The sequence below is a fragment of the Mobula birostris genome, chromosome X (assembly GCF_030028105.1).
Source record: "Mobula birostris isolate sMobBir1 chromosome X, sMobBir1.hap1, whole genome shotgun sequence".
Lineage (NCBI taxonomy): Eukaryota > Metazoa > Chordata > Chondrichthyes > Myliobatiformes > Myliobatidae > Mobula > Mobula birostris.
The window spans coordinates 43,354,511-43,369,241 of NC_092402.1; the positions used below are offsets into that span (position 1 = coordinate 43,354,511).

At 41.9% G+C, this 14,731-nt stretch overlaps 1 protein-coding gene across 2 annotated transcripts in view; it reads left to right on the top strand.

The window, feature by feature from the left end:
* Positions 1 to 14,731, top strand: part of znf385c (zinc finger protein 385C) — a 266,688-nt gene that overhangs the window by 232,085 nt on the left and 19,872 nt on the right. For both annotated transcript variants that reach the window (XM_072248633.1, XM_072248634.1), the window contains exon 4: positions 4,041 to 4,200. In XM_072248633.1, coding sequence (XP_072104734.1) covers positions 4,041 to 4,200 — 160 coding nt within the window. The remainder of the gene's footprint in view (positions 1 to 4,040; positions 4,201 to 14,731) is intronic.

The following is a 14,731-nucleotide window of genomic DNA, read 5'->3' on the forward strand; positions in this document are numbered from 1 at the left end:
CCAGGTCATTGGGTATATTTAAAGCAGAGGTTGATAGGTTCTTGCTTAGTAAGTATGTCAGGGGTTACAGGGAGAAGGCAGGAAAATGGAGTTGAGAGGTGAAGCAGACTCGATGGGCTGAATGACCTAATTCTGCTGCTATGTCTTATGATCTTATGGATTCCAGGCCGTCAGCTAATGCGCGTGTGTGTCAACCTTTTGCTCTGTTGCAAGAGCAGCCTCTTCAGGCTCTGAGTTATTAGGCAGAGCTCAGTTAGGTATGAGCACAATGGTTGAAGGAAATTAAATATTAAAATAAATCAGGAACCTTATCAACAAAATGTGGCCATGTGGAATTGTGTAACGCTTTCTGCAAGAAGCCGCTTGAGTTTCTGAAAGAGGCCATTGTGTATCCTGAGGAACAGCCCACTTCAAAAGGAGCTTTCCGGACGCCACCTTCCTGCTTTCGGGTATGAGTGAGAACAACTAGGATCAGCTTCTTTATAGACTGGAAAAATAACAAAAGAGTTCATTTCAATTCAGTGAAATAGATATCTCCCCATGAGGCTTAGACAATGCTTGGCTTCTGGTGACATGTTATCATATTTGCCCTTTGTCTTACTCTAGTGATTTATGAAAGGAATAAAAACACCTTCTATCACAAAAATATGAATGACAACCACTTTAACAATATTGCCTTTAAGCAAGGTGTTTAAAAGCTCCTGCAACCTGAATTATTAACTTTGGTTTCTCTCTCCACAGATGCTGCCTGATTTATTGAGTATTTCCAGCATTTTCTGTTTTTGTTTCAGATTTTCGGCATCTTCAGTATGGTGGTTTTTGATTTTCACTAATACTTATTACAAATTCAGCAAGTATGATAAAGTCCTAATCACAGAGTCACACAGCATAGAAGCATCCACACCATACCCATTTACATTAATCTTACACGAATCATCATTTTCCTCATGTTCCCATCACTCACCTACACACTGGTGATAATTTACAGTTGCCAATTAACCTACCTGCACACCTTTGGGAAATGGGAGGAAATTGGCAGAAGAAACCCATATGGTCACAGTGAGAACAAGTAATCTCCCCAGAGACATCACTAGACGTTGGGATTAAACCTGGGTTGCTTCAACTGTGGCGTAGCAGCTGTACAGGCTGTACCACTGTGCCAGCCAAATCCAAATGATCTCATCAAACTTGTCTGTTCACAAGATGTGAATCTTTAGGGTGACCATTTTCCGTTGTCTTAATTGGCAACATTAACTTTGGCTCCTAGATAAAGAGTACATATTTATGTTTTCAGGGGTACAGCAAAGAACAGGCCCTTCTGGCCCAACGAGCTGCAATGCCCAGCGACCCACCTATTTAACCCAGCCTAATCACGGGACAATTTACAATGACCAATTAACCTACTGACTAGTACGTCATTGGACTGTGGGAGGAAACCGGAGCACCCGGAAGAAAACCACATGGTCACAGGGAGAACGTGCAGCAGAATTGGACTCCGAACTCTGATGCCCTGAGCCGTATTAGCGTCATGCTAACCACTACACTACCATGGCGCCCACTCTAACCCAACCTCCCAACACTAAAAACCTCCTTGGCCCACATCAACATTAAAGAAAGCTATTGAACACAGCAATGAATCACAAACTTTCAAACACCAAAACAGTAAATAATGTACTGATAATCAGAATTGTAATATATTAGAACATTAATAATAAAATATAGTACCATACTTACAATTATATAGTCCTTACTCTTAAGAAAGCCCTGGCCTCTTCTCATGGTGCTGTTTCTCTGGATCTACAATCCTGTAGATCGTCTTTTTCTCTTGAAACAACCTTTTATGATGCCCGTTTATTTTTCAACTGTTTTTCAAAGAAGATTGTGCAGTATTGGTTAAAATGTACTTGCATTAACAGAATGGTCTTCATTGGTAGAAGCACTGAGACATGACTAGACTGTGTTCATTATTGAAAAGCCTCACTCAACTGGGAGCTGGGTGGCCTGATAGGCCCAGTTGCCTTTGCTGCGGTTGACAAAAAAAAATTCTCTACTACGTTATAGAACTCCCCATCACTAATTGCCCCATCCTCAACCAAATTCTGCAAGTGTGTTCTTGTGTCAGATGTGGCAAACCTTTCTCTGAGCTTCTCTGCCAAGTTCTCTCCATGGATTTGCAGTGCAGCCTTAGCCACTGACAAATCCTTTTCTCAACGGTCTCTGCCATCTTCTTATTGTGTGCTGTTTGTTTACTAGCAACAGCAAGTCACAATTTGGAGCGAGAACCATTAAAGATGTTTTCCAATAGTGTTGGACATCTTTCTTGCTATAGAGAAAGTGCCTTCTGTCAGAGTCAACAAAATTCTGTTTAGTGCCAGTCCCACTGATAGGAGCCATATACTGCCTTGTTCTAGCAATTTAGAATATTCAGGGGGGTCACAAATCAGTAGAGGTTCTTCTACACAAACAGTATAAATGTGAAAGTACTTATAAACTTCACAGTAAAGCACTTCAAGTCAACTGGAAAACAGTCAGCTGTTGTTTGTAGATAGCATGAAAAATGTGAGAACCAAAACCAATACCAAGTTTTTTCCCTGGGTTTGACCTGCAATTTTCAGCATGCATTGTTTTTCCCTCTTGCTCATTTGTCTTGCTGTTGTCCATATAACATCCAATAAACTTTTCAGTGGGTTGGTTTTTCATGATTGGTTGCAGAAATCCATATTGCAAGTCAGGTGTTTAATCCTTTGAAGAAGTAAACTCCATGAATTTTGTTTTTCTCCCTGGTCATCGGAACCCTCGTTCTGGTGTGAATGTCGCTGGTCTTTTTGTTTGGTGCATCCAAGCTACGTAAGGTAAAAGTACACCATGAAACCGCCCATTATTGGGCAGCTGACCATGGTATCATCAAATTCTAAGTGATCGCCACTGGTCTTGTCTGTTCCCATTACCTTCTGTTCCACACACCTAGCTTTGTTCCTAAAACACTCTAATCTCTCACCCAGTTCCCAACAATGTTCCTGCCATACTCCCACCATATTCTCATTGTTGAAAGTGTAGGCATGTTTCCAGCCACTTTCTAAGGGTGGATGGCTGAGGCAGAAGCTAATTGAATGTGGCTGACTACCAGTGGCCATCTTGAACTGGGTTCAAGTCTAATATGCATGTGATTTCTCAAGACAACACTTGTCACTACTGCACATCATAAACATGAGTGTGGTTACTGTGAACAAAGCAGGATTTTATTTTTACATGGAACTCTGAAAGACCTGGATAGAGTGGAAATGGCGAAGATGTTTCCATTAGGAGGAGAGTCTAGAATCCAGGGGCACAGCCTCAGAATAAAGGGACATTCCTTTGGAACTCAGGTGGGGAGTAATTTCTTTAGCCAGTAAGAGGTGAATGTGTGGAATTCATTGCCAAAGAGAACTGTTGAGGCAAAGTTTTTGGGTATATTTAAGACAGAGATTGATAGTTTCTTGATTGTTAAGGAGGTTAAGGGTTACGGGGAGAAGGCAGGAGAATCAGGTTGAAATAAAAACTCCCACGGTTGAGTGGCAGTGCAGACTCGAAATGTCAAATTACCTAATTCTGCTCCTATATCTTAAGCTCTATGTTCTTGTGAATTACAGATATTCTACTCTCACTTATATTGGATCAATTTTATAAAAAGTCAGTACATCATATTATGGCTTCAATATGGGACTGTTCCATTAAAAACAGAAGGTATGGTCACCCTTCTAATCCGTATCCTTGAATTCTGAGTTAATCCTACAGAGTGTATTTGAATCTGAAGTGCTGTTGGTTGCAATTGTGTCACATCTGTGGATAAGGGGACGATCTGACTAGAGTGTATTAGATCTCCTTTCTGATGGGGCCCTTTCTACAGCATTTTGGTACCAATGCATTCATTTACCTAATCACAGTTCTGACCTTGGAATGATGCCATTGTTTGTACACTTCTGTATACAAAGGTTACATGGAAAGGAAAGGTTTCTGATGAAGGAATTTTGACCTTAACCGAATGGTTCATTACTTTACAGAACCAGGCCGAAGCTCACTACAAGGGTCACAAACATGCTCGGAAGCTCAAAGCACTTGAGGCGCTGAAAAATAAGCAGAAAGCCGCAGCAGCCAAGGAGGACAACGTAACGCAGTCCGTTCCCAACCTTGACGATACCATGAGCAACCCAGAGAAAACAGGTTAACTGCCCCTTTTTTTTAGATATGGGTAGCTTTCAGCATCTGATCATTGTAGTCTTTTACATAAACTTAGAGATTGAGCAGGTTGTGTTCTGCAGGTTGGGAAACAAATTGTTGAGAAATATAAGACACAGGAGTCATAGAGTCATAGAACACTACAGTACAGAAACAGGCCCTTCAGACCATCTAGTCCATGCCAAACAAGCCGAGTCCCATCGACCTGAACCTGGACCATAGCTCTCCATACCCCTCCCATCCATGTACCGATCCAAATTTCTCTTAAATGTTGAAATTGAGCCCTCATCCACCATTTCCGCTGGCAGCTCGTTCCACACACTCACCACCTTCTGAGTGAAGAAGTTCCCCCTCATGTTCCATTTACTCATTTCACCTTTCACCTTTAACCCATGACCTCTAGTTCTAACCTCAGTGGGAAAAGCCTGCTTGTATTGACTCTATCTATACCCCTCATAATATACCCCTCAAATCTCCCCTCATTCTCCTATGCCCCAGGGAATAAAGTTCTAACCTATTCAATCTTTCCCTATAACTCAGGTCCTCAAGCCCCAGCAACATCCTTGCAATTTTTCTCTGCATTCTTTCAATCTTATTCATATCTTTCCTGTAGGTAGGTGACCAGAACTGCATACTATACTCCAAATTAGGCTTCGCCGACATCTTTTACAAATTCAACATAACATCCCAACTCCTATATTCAGTACTTTGATTTATGAAGGCCAATGTGCCAAAAGCTTTGTTTACAACCTTATCTACCTGTGATGCCACTTTCAAGGAATTATGGATCTGTATTCCCAAATCCCTCTGTTCTACCCCACTCCTCAGTGCCCTACCGTTCACTGGGTAAGCCCTACCCTGTTTTGTGCAACACCTCACACTTCTCTGCATTAAATTCCATCTGCCATTTTTCAGCCCAGTTTTCTTGGTGATCCAAATCCCATTAAAAGCTTTGGTAGTCTTCCTCGCTGTCCACTAAGTCCCTCCCCCCACCCATCTTGGTATCATCTGCAAATTTTTTGATCCAGTTAACCACATTACCATCCAGGTCATTGATATAAATCACAAACAACAATGGACTCAGGACTGATCCCTGTAGAACACCACTAGTCACAGGCCTCCAGCCAGAGAGGCAACCATCTACTACCACTCTATGCTTTCTCCCACAAAGCCAATATCTAATCCAATTTGCTACTTCATCTTGAATGCCAAGCGATTGAACCTTCCTGACCAACCTCCCATGCAGAACCTTGTCAATGCCTTGTCCATGTAGACAATATCCACTACCTTTCCTTCATCAACTTTGCTGGTAACTTCCTCAAAAAAACTCTATAAGATTTGTTGGACACAACCTACCACGCACAAAGCCATGTTAACTATCCCTAATCAGCCCCTGTCTATCGAAATACTTATATAATTAAGTCCCTTAGAATAAATCCAATAACTTTCTTACTACTGAAGACAGGCTCACTGGCCTATAATTTCCTGACTTATTCCGGAGTCTTTCTTAAACAACAGAACAATATTAGCTATCCTTCAATCCTCCAGCACTTCACCCGTGGCTAAGGAAATTGTAACTACTTCTGCTAGGGCCTCTGCAAGTTCTGTGGTGCGCAAAATGCCCCGACTGATCCCGCTCGCTTTCATCAAATCTCGCTCCCGCTACGCACAATCCAACGGCTCCTCGCCATTTGTGGTGCGCAAAATGTCCTGACTGAACTCACTCGCTCCCGCTACGCACGATCCAACGTCTCCTTGCAGTCTGTGGCGCGCAGAATGACCTGACTGACCCAGCTTGTTTTTTTTCAAATCTTGCTGAAGAGATTCTGCAGATGCTGGAAATTTTGAGCAACACACACAAAGCGCTAGAGGAACTCAGCAGGTCAGGCAGCGTCTATGGAGGGAAATGAGCAGTCAATGTTTCAGGCCGAGATGCTTCATCAGGATTAAAGATGAGATTAGCTAATCTTTAATCCTGATGAAGGACTAGAAAGGAAGGGGGCAGAAGCCTGAATAAAGTGGGTGGAGTGGGAGGAATATAAACAGACAGTCGATAGGTGAGATCAGCTGAGGGGAAAGTTAAGTCGGTGGGGAATGGGGGCAATGAGATGAGTCACCTGCCCATCACCTCCCTCTAGTTCCCCATTTCCTTCCATTTTTTGCACTGTCCACTCCTATTATATTCCTTCTTCAGCCCTTCCACCTATATCTTCCCAGTTTCTCATATCATCCCACCTTCCCCCTCACCTGGTCTTATCTATCACCTGCCAGTTTATACTCTTCACCCTCTGCTCCCATTCCCCATCTTCTTATTTTGGCTTTTGCCCCCCTCCTTTCCAGTTCTGAAGAAGGGTCTCAGCCCGAAACGTCAACTCTTTACTCCCCTCCAAAGATGCTGCCTGACCTGATGAATTCCTTCAACATTTTGTGTATGTTGAGAAAAAAAAGTAAATTGCAAATGTACACTGAATCTGTCAGCATTTGGGAGAAGGGTTGCTGTTTCTGGTGTAGCTGTTCAGTAGGCTATTTTGTCAAGGAATGGCAATAAGATTTAGCTTTAGGGTATGAAACATCAAATGTTTGGGCTCTATTCAAACCCAACAAAGAGGGATTTGCATTTCTATTGCACCTTTCACAACTTCTTTCCATACAGCCTTAAAACTTGTAAATTGCTTTAGAACTGAGGTTAATGATTCAATATAATAAACAAGAACCCCAATTTGCATTGACCCTTATTTCCTTATGACATGAAAAGATGTCATTTCAGTCCATCAAATCTTTGCTGGTCACAGACCAATCCCAATCCCAACTCCCAGTGATTTTCCCACAGTCTATTCATTCCTTTCATCACCCCGCCCCCTGCACCCCGCACATCTCTGGAATGTGGAAAGAAACCAGTGCACTTGAAGGAAATCCAGGCGGTAATAGACCGAAGGTACCAGCTTCTCATTGAGATCGCCGGAGGTAAGGATTGGACCCAGGTCTCTGATGCTGTGAGATAGCAGCCATACCAATCCCACCACACTCTGTTCGCCTACAACCTGCAATGCTGCAATTTGTTGTTGTGATATTAACTGAGGGTTCGGTATTGACTAGGGTACCAGGGAGAGAACAGCCTCGATCTCCTTAACTGATGCGACAGGCTCTTTTACTCTCACCTAACAGTGCAGACACATTGGATTATATGCTTGTCCAGACAAAAGTGTTCTTCCATTTGCGCAGCACTCTCTCTGTTGTTAGAGCTTTCCCGGGATAGGACACCTCCTTGTATTGACCAGGCATTGCATAAATTTCTTTCTAAGTGATTAAAGCAGCATATAGCTGCTCTAACACCATTGTTCCAGGGCAGTGTAGCACTTCTGCATTGAAAGAAAATGGACTTGGGCCACTCAAAGTGAAAATTTCAAACTGGCAATCTGACACAAGATGTGTGAAACCACCACTAACCTTACACTCCCTGGGCTTCAAAGCAGTCACAGTATGACTCCAATCCTGTGTCAATCCATGCTTACTCAATGTCCTAGCAAGAACTGTAGTTTTAATTAAGACAAGGGAAAGGATATTCTCACCCAAGGTGAAATCCAAGTTGAACTTTTTGTGTTCATCCAACTTAGACCATAAAACATAGGAGTAGAAGGAGTAGAATTGGGCCATTTAGCCCATCGAGTCTGCTCCGCATTCCATCATGGACAATGCTCCTTCTCACTACTCTAGGTGATCCACAATGATGAGGTCTAACTACCTATATAACTTACATTGCAGTGTCAGTTGGGACTACTGCAATGGATTTCGTTAAATTATTGTAATGTGTTACACCTTCCATTTGTTATTTTAAACAGTAGAATTTGGCACTTTAAATTTCAGATAATTAACACTGTGGAAGTTGTATATTTCTGATTATCAATCCATTTCCAACATCTAGTAGGCTGTGGATGTTTATATTGCAAATGTTTTATTGGTCACAGTGCTCCATTAACAATCAATGATCTATTGTTACATTGCCAGAGTAAACAAGCTCGGTGTCACACCTCTGGTAACATTATGACAACACACCAAATGTGGCTCAAAGGAAATTCCAGCTAATGTAGTGATCTGCTATGATTTGGCATTAGCAACTACATTTCCTCAATCTCCTTCACACATTCATTAAGCCCCTGCTTTTCCTCACCAAGCAACTCACTCCTGAAGTCACACAGATCAATGGTTCCTTTGAGACTGGGAAGGCTGTCAGCCCATGAAGCCACCTCCACATTCCTACCACACTCTCCCTCTCCCTCTCCCACCTCCAGCCAGAAGCCTCAGACTGACAATGTGGCCTTGGTTTCCATTTCATTATTTGTTTTAGGGAGGCTAAGAAACAGTGCATTTTTAAGCAAGTTGCCACACTTCCAAACAATTGGGCAGTTGGCATTCTTTGCCTGGCAAGATGATTGTGCCAGACATATATCTGTGGCAGCAATATCTGGCAAAAAGATCACAGCAAAAAGTTGTTGCTTACGATCAGCTGTGGCTGCATTCCCTCCATGGATATGACCATTTACAAATTGAGTTGACAGTTTCATTACATGACATTCTGCCATGCACTGTCTCACCTCCATTCTCCTCCCTTTTATCCCCTGCCATTACCAACTCCATGATAAACCATCTTCCTCTGTCAGAAAGTGAGCAGACTTCTCATGATTCAGTTAGATGATCATTGTATGCCCTTGTCTGTCAACTCTGATTTTTTTGATTGACACCTGTTCAAAGTAAATGCGCAAAGATGCACTGTAATATATTCTTGACCCTGGATAGCAATAGAATTGTGATGGGTTCTCCTTACAATAACAGTTAAAGAACACAAAAGCTTAACCAAAATTGTTTGTTCTAACTCGGAAGGCAAGCAACATGAGGCGCTTATGTTATACATGTGATGATGTCACTTATGTGATCATGTGACTTATTTGCATAATAAGATGCAAATATATCACACACCACCTTTGTTAATGTCCCATTGGTTTTTCTCCCAGACAATTCTCAAGATGTATCTTAGAGATTAATCTTCATTTATGGGAAACTAAGACAATTATCTGTGTGTTGGGTGAAACTGAATCCTACTCAAAAGCATGTCTCAGCATTGTTTAGATACCCCGTCCCCCAAGTAAAGGAATGATATACTTTATGCGTTTGAGAATGCTGACCTTTGGTCAAAGGTATCACCACACTAGCGCACTACAAAGCAAAATGTCTACAACAACCAACGGTCTACATGCGCTAAAAAAAAAGGTCTATGTGGGAGGGAAGGGTTAGCTTGATCTTAGAGTACGTTAAAAGGTGGACACAACATTGTGGGCTGGAGGGTCTGTACTATGCTGTACTGTTCTATGTTCTATGAACCCAAATTGCTCGTTGAATGTTGAAGTAAATGGTCTCCACTGAGTCTCCCAAAAATGTACAGACCTTTTGGGATATTAAAGCAGTTGCCACAATGGTTGTTCAGGTAATAATTACCTGAGCAAGTAAATAAAAACACAACCAAATGGAACAATGAGATGGGCAGCCGCTACATCAGAGCTGGTCCAGTCTGCTTAGATACAGGTAAAAACAGAAAGTGCTGGAAACACTGAGCAGGTCAGGCAGCATCTATGGAAAGAGAACCAATTAATGTTCCAAATCCAGAACCCTCCATCACATCTGGGAGAGAGAGGAATTATGCTAGTATAGGTTACAAAGAAAATGAGGAGAGGGATGGGCAGAAAAAAAAGGAATATCTCTGTTAGGGTGAGACCAGATATCCTAATGTGGCCATTAGGGGACTTTTAAGTTAAGATGCATAATCTGATTTCAACAGCCTCTAACTATTATCTGGTCACAGGCTTTTGGAAAATTTCCCTTTATTCCATACATTCTTTCCTCGGTGTTACTGAAATCTCTTTTTCTCTCTTTCTCAGTTCTAATGAAGGATGCCAGGTAAAATTTGAAGAACAAGGGCACTGTACAGACAGTATCCCAATGAGTTATCAGGATTGAACTTCAGGCCACTATAATAACATCCACACCCAAAATGTATTTCTGTCAGATTTAGACAAAATGAAGGGAAACAGAACTTGGATTTATGGAGTATTATGATTATTATTTTTAAAAAGAAACTTTTGGGCTCTCATAATTGAATTTTAGATCCTGATTATTATACTTGGAGAAGCACTGTCATAATAATCTGTTAGCATCCCAGAAAGGCTGCAAATTCATGAAAGGGCGCTTTTTATTGGTTGAATCTTGTTCAGTATCAGCAGTATATTTCTATCCATCTGTCTTTATTTGTATTGAATAACGAATAAGTAGAAAACTGTTGACAGAAATAGTGCAAAGTATCAGTGTGAGAGTAATAATGTGTGGAAAAAATGATGAAACATAAAAACGTAAATAAATCCTGAGTAAAGTAAAACAGTTGGAGATGAGCCATGATGTCAGGAATGGAACTAAAGAAAAATGTGTGGATGTAAAATAAAGCCAACTATTGATTTAGCAATCCTGACACTATGCTAGGGTTTATAAAGTAGTCTCAGGTATACTTCTCCTTTGTATATATTATTTTTTTTAATTCCATCTGGTGACCAGGTCTAATGTCAACACTTCTAAAAACCTGCTTTTTTAATTTGGCCTACATATAGGATTGCTTACCGCCTGTTGATGTTGATTACATTTATATAATTTGAAATATTCTATTACATTTTATTCTATATAATGTTTGATTTTTAAATTTGTCTTGTATTTTTATGACTATATTGATTTATCTTTATATGTAAAGCACTTTGAGCCTGCATCTTAATGTATGCAAAATGCCATAAAAATAAAGTTATTATTGTTATTTTTATTTTTTCTCAGCTGAAGCTGGTAAAACCTGAGGTACGGGCATAGCCAAGCACGCTCATTTGTCAATTGCTAGGAACGTTCAGACTATTCCAGTGGTGTTTAGTATTGTGGCTTTCTGAGATTTACATAGATGTTACTGTGTAACCCTAATTGTTTAATGTTATTGTGTCTGGTTGGTTGTTTGTCCATCGTTGACGTCGATGAGGACCTCGATACCATTATGATGGTGTCGAGACTAGCGCGTGATTTGGATTTAAGTGAGGGAGAGTTGCGCAGCGTCAGCCTCACTCTCTCTTCCCAATTCCCATCTGGGTCCAGTGGCAAGACAGAGTCTAGACGGCTGGAGATGGGACTAGGTGCAGTGGATGACCAGGACATCTTCTGTGTCTTGTCCTGCTCTACACGTTCCACGACGCTTGCAGAGACCGCCTTCTTGACCGTTGGGCCTTCCATTGGTCTCGTCCACTCAACCTGCCGGAGTCTGTCTTCACATGCTGGGATAGACAACTCCCTATCTCACTGAGGGTTTGAGACCCATCGGCTACCCTCACCTGGTTTAGCCGGCTTGTCAAAGCCGTTGCCCGGGGTGTGGCCGCTGTCGCATGCAAACAGCTACGGGGAGCCACAGGTGAGAGCTGAGTGCCAGGTGGGGACCAAAGGTGGACTAACCGCCCTGAAAAGGACGCGACATGTTCCCCCACCAGAGGTGCTACCCCTCCCTGACACCCCATATACCCCAATTGTGTAGTGGCTTTCAGATGACACCAGTTGTAGATATTACTATCAGGACAATGTATTTATGTTCCAAAGTCTTTCAATTTCCTTTTTTAGTTCAGCATATTTCTGGTGTTTTTCACTTATTGATTTCTGTGTGCCATGTGTGCTTGGAGTGGTTATATCTATCAAGTAAGTTGTTCTTGCTTGTTTATCCTCTATTATTATATCAAAGTCAAAGTCTGTCCCCGAGCCTTTGTGGCCCATCAGGCTGGTGCTTATGCCAGTTTCTGTGGCGTGAAGTGACTGACAGTATGAGACTCCTCCCCCCCCCCGATAGGACGCCAGTCTATCGTAAGGTTAACCCCTAGCGTTTGCCAGTACCCATTTTCAGCTGGGTGGACTGGAGCAGTGTGTGGTTAAGTGCCTTGCTCAAAGACACAACACGCTGCCTTGGCCAAGACTCGAACCCACGACCTTCAGATCGTGAGCCCAACGCCCTAACCACTTGGCCACGCGCCACACCTATTATTATATCCGGATGGTTATTATAAATTGTCCTATCTGTAATAATTGATCAGTTATAATATAATTTGTGGTATTCTGACACTAAAACTGGATTAGACTTGTGTTTATCGTAAGATATGATTTCATTTATGAATTTGTATTTTAAAGCAAGATTTTGGTGAATGACGTTTGCCACCCGAGTGTGCCTGCCTAAGTAATCAGATTGAGTTAAACTGCTACAGAATCCCGTAATGTGTTGGTTTACAATTATTGTTATTATTATTAAACAACCTGCACAGGTCTATAATGTGAATGCTTTTTCTGATGCTGAGCCAGCAAGGTGTTGAGGGAGAATTGTCCCAGCTGTAAGACAGGGGGTCAATTCCCACTGCTGTCTGTAAGGAATTTGTACGTTCTTCTACATTCTTCCCGTGACCATGTGGGCTTCTCCTGGGTGCTCCAGTTTCCTCCCACATTTCAAACATACATACTGATCAGGGTTAGTAAGCTGTGTACATGCTATGTTGGCACTGGAAGCATGACAACACAGGCTGGGTCAATTGTTGGCACAAATGACACATTTCACTGTATGTTTCAATGTACATGTAGCAAATAAAGCTAATTTTTATCTTTAAATATCACCCTTCACCCACCCCGCCACTACCATGACATTGATGCCTTTGAAGGTAATTCAAGACTTATTTTGTGGAAAGGATTATGATTCAGTTTATGGGGAGTGACTAGTTCAGGTACACGGGCTACAAGCAAGCTATTATTCAGACCTTTAAATGTTGCTTTGAACCTCTCAACAGTTTGTGTTGTAAAGGGATTGTGCTATTAGACTGAACCTAATGTAACCAATTACATTTACCCAGGGATATGCAACTTGCTCTGTCTGGCCTGGAATCAAATCGATTTCCTGGAGATAAAGAAAGAATAGTCTGGAAATTCTGTCTCACACTCAAATGGCCAACGGGAGGGATTTTCACGAATGTGGCATTGGGGATTGTCCAGATCGGCAAGAGTATTTTTATTATGGTCACACTTATTACCATACATAATATTGCGAAGTGCTTTCATGGTAGGCTCCTAACACAGTGGTGCTCTGCTAAAGCACTGCCGGAAGTAATTGGGGGGAACTGCTCTGAAAAACAACAGTGGGGTGGGGGGCATAGGAGCAGGCAGCCCACTTCTACAAAGTTGGATTAGGAATTGTGTGGTGAAGACAAACAACGGACATGTAATCTACTTGATGATCTACTAGGCAAGTGGGAGAACCCACTGAATTGCTCACAAGAGAAAATCCGCAGACGCTGGAAATCCAAACAATACACACAAAATGCTGGAGGAACTCAGCAGGCCAGGCAGCATCTATGGAAAAGAGTAAAGGACTAGATGTTTCGGGCCAAGAACTTTCATGATGAAGCTTCTCGGCCCAAAACGTCGACTGTTTACTCTCTTCCATAGACGCTGCCTGGCCTGCTGTGTTCCTCCAGCATTTTGTGTGTGTTGCCACTGAATTACTTGATCGCTGATCCCTTCATCCCCCAACATCACCAACAAGCAGAAGGAAGACAGATCAGAGCCATCAAGGAGTTGAACCTAATGGGTAGCTTCAAATTCGTTGCAGCATCATCTGCATTATATCAGCTATTTCTTTACAATTCCCGTCATCTGGCACTGACAACCTGATTTTCTGCACATATTCCCATAAATAGAACTAAACAACTGATTGAGTGGGAAATCCGACAAAACAAGGTCAAAATAAAAGACAGAAATGGAAGGGATGTTTTTCTTTCCTTTATATAACCAAATGATATCTGAGGATAAAGCCATAACCCTGGGCACGCAAGACCCAGATGACATCTCCTTCCATAGGACATTATAGTCCTCCCCAAGTACTTTTCTGGCCTTTTAACAGAATTGGTCAGAATCAGAATCACTTCTATTGGCACTGACATATATCATGCAATTTGTTGTTTTGTGCTAGCAGTACAGTGCAATACATAAAAAATTACTATAAGTTACAATAAGAAATATAGTCCAAAAAGATAGCAAAGTAGTAAGGTAGTGTTCATAGGTTCACGGTCCATCCAGAAATCTGATGTCGGAGAGGAAGAAGCTGTTCCTAAAATGTTGAGTGTGTGTCTTCAGGCTCCTGTATCCCCTCCCTGACTGTAGTAATGAGAAGCTGACATGTCCTGGGTGATGAGGGTTCCTAATGATTGATGCCACCTTCTTGAGGCATCGCCTTTTGAAGATATCCTCAATGACGGGGAGGCTAGTGCCCATGATAGAGCTGGCTGAATCTACAACACTCTGCAGCTTTTATTGATCCTGTGCATTGGGGCCTCTATACCATACAGTGATATAACCAATCAGAATGCTCTCCAGGGTATATATGTGGAAATTTAGCGACATACAGAATCTCCTCAAACTCCTT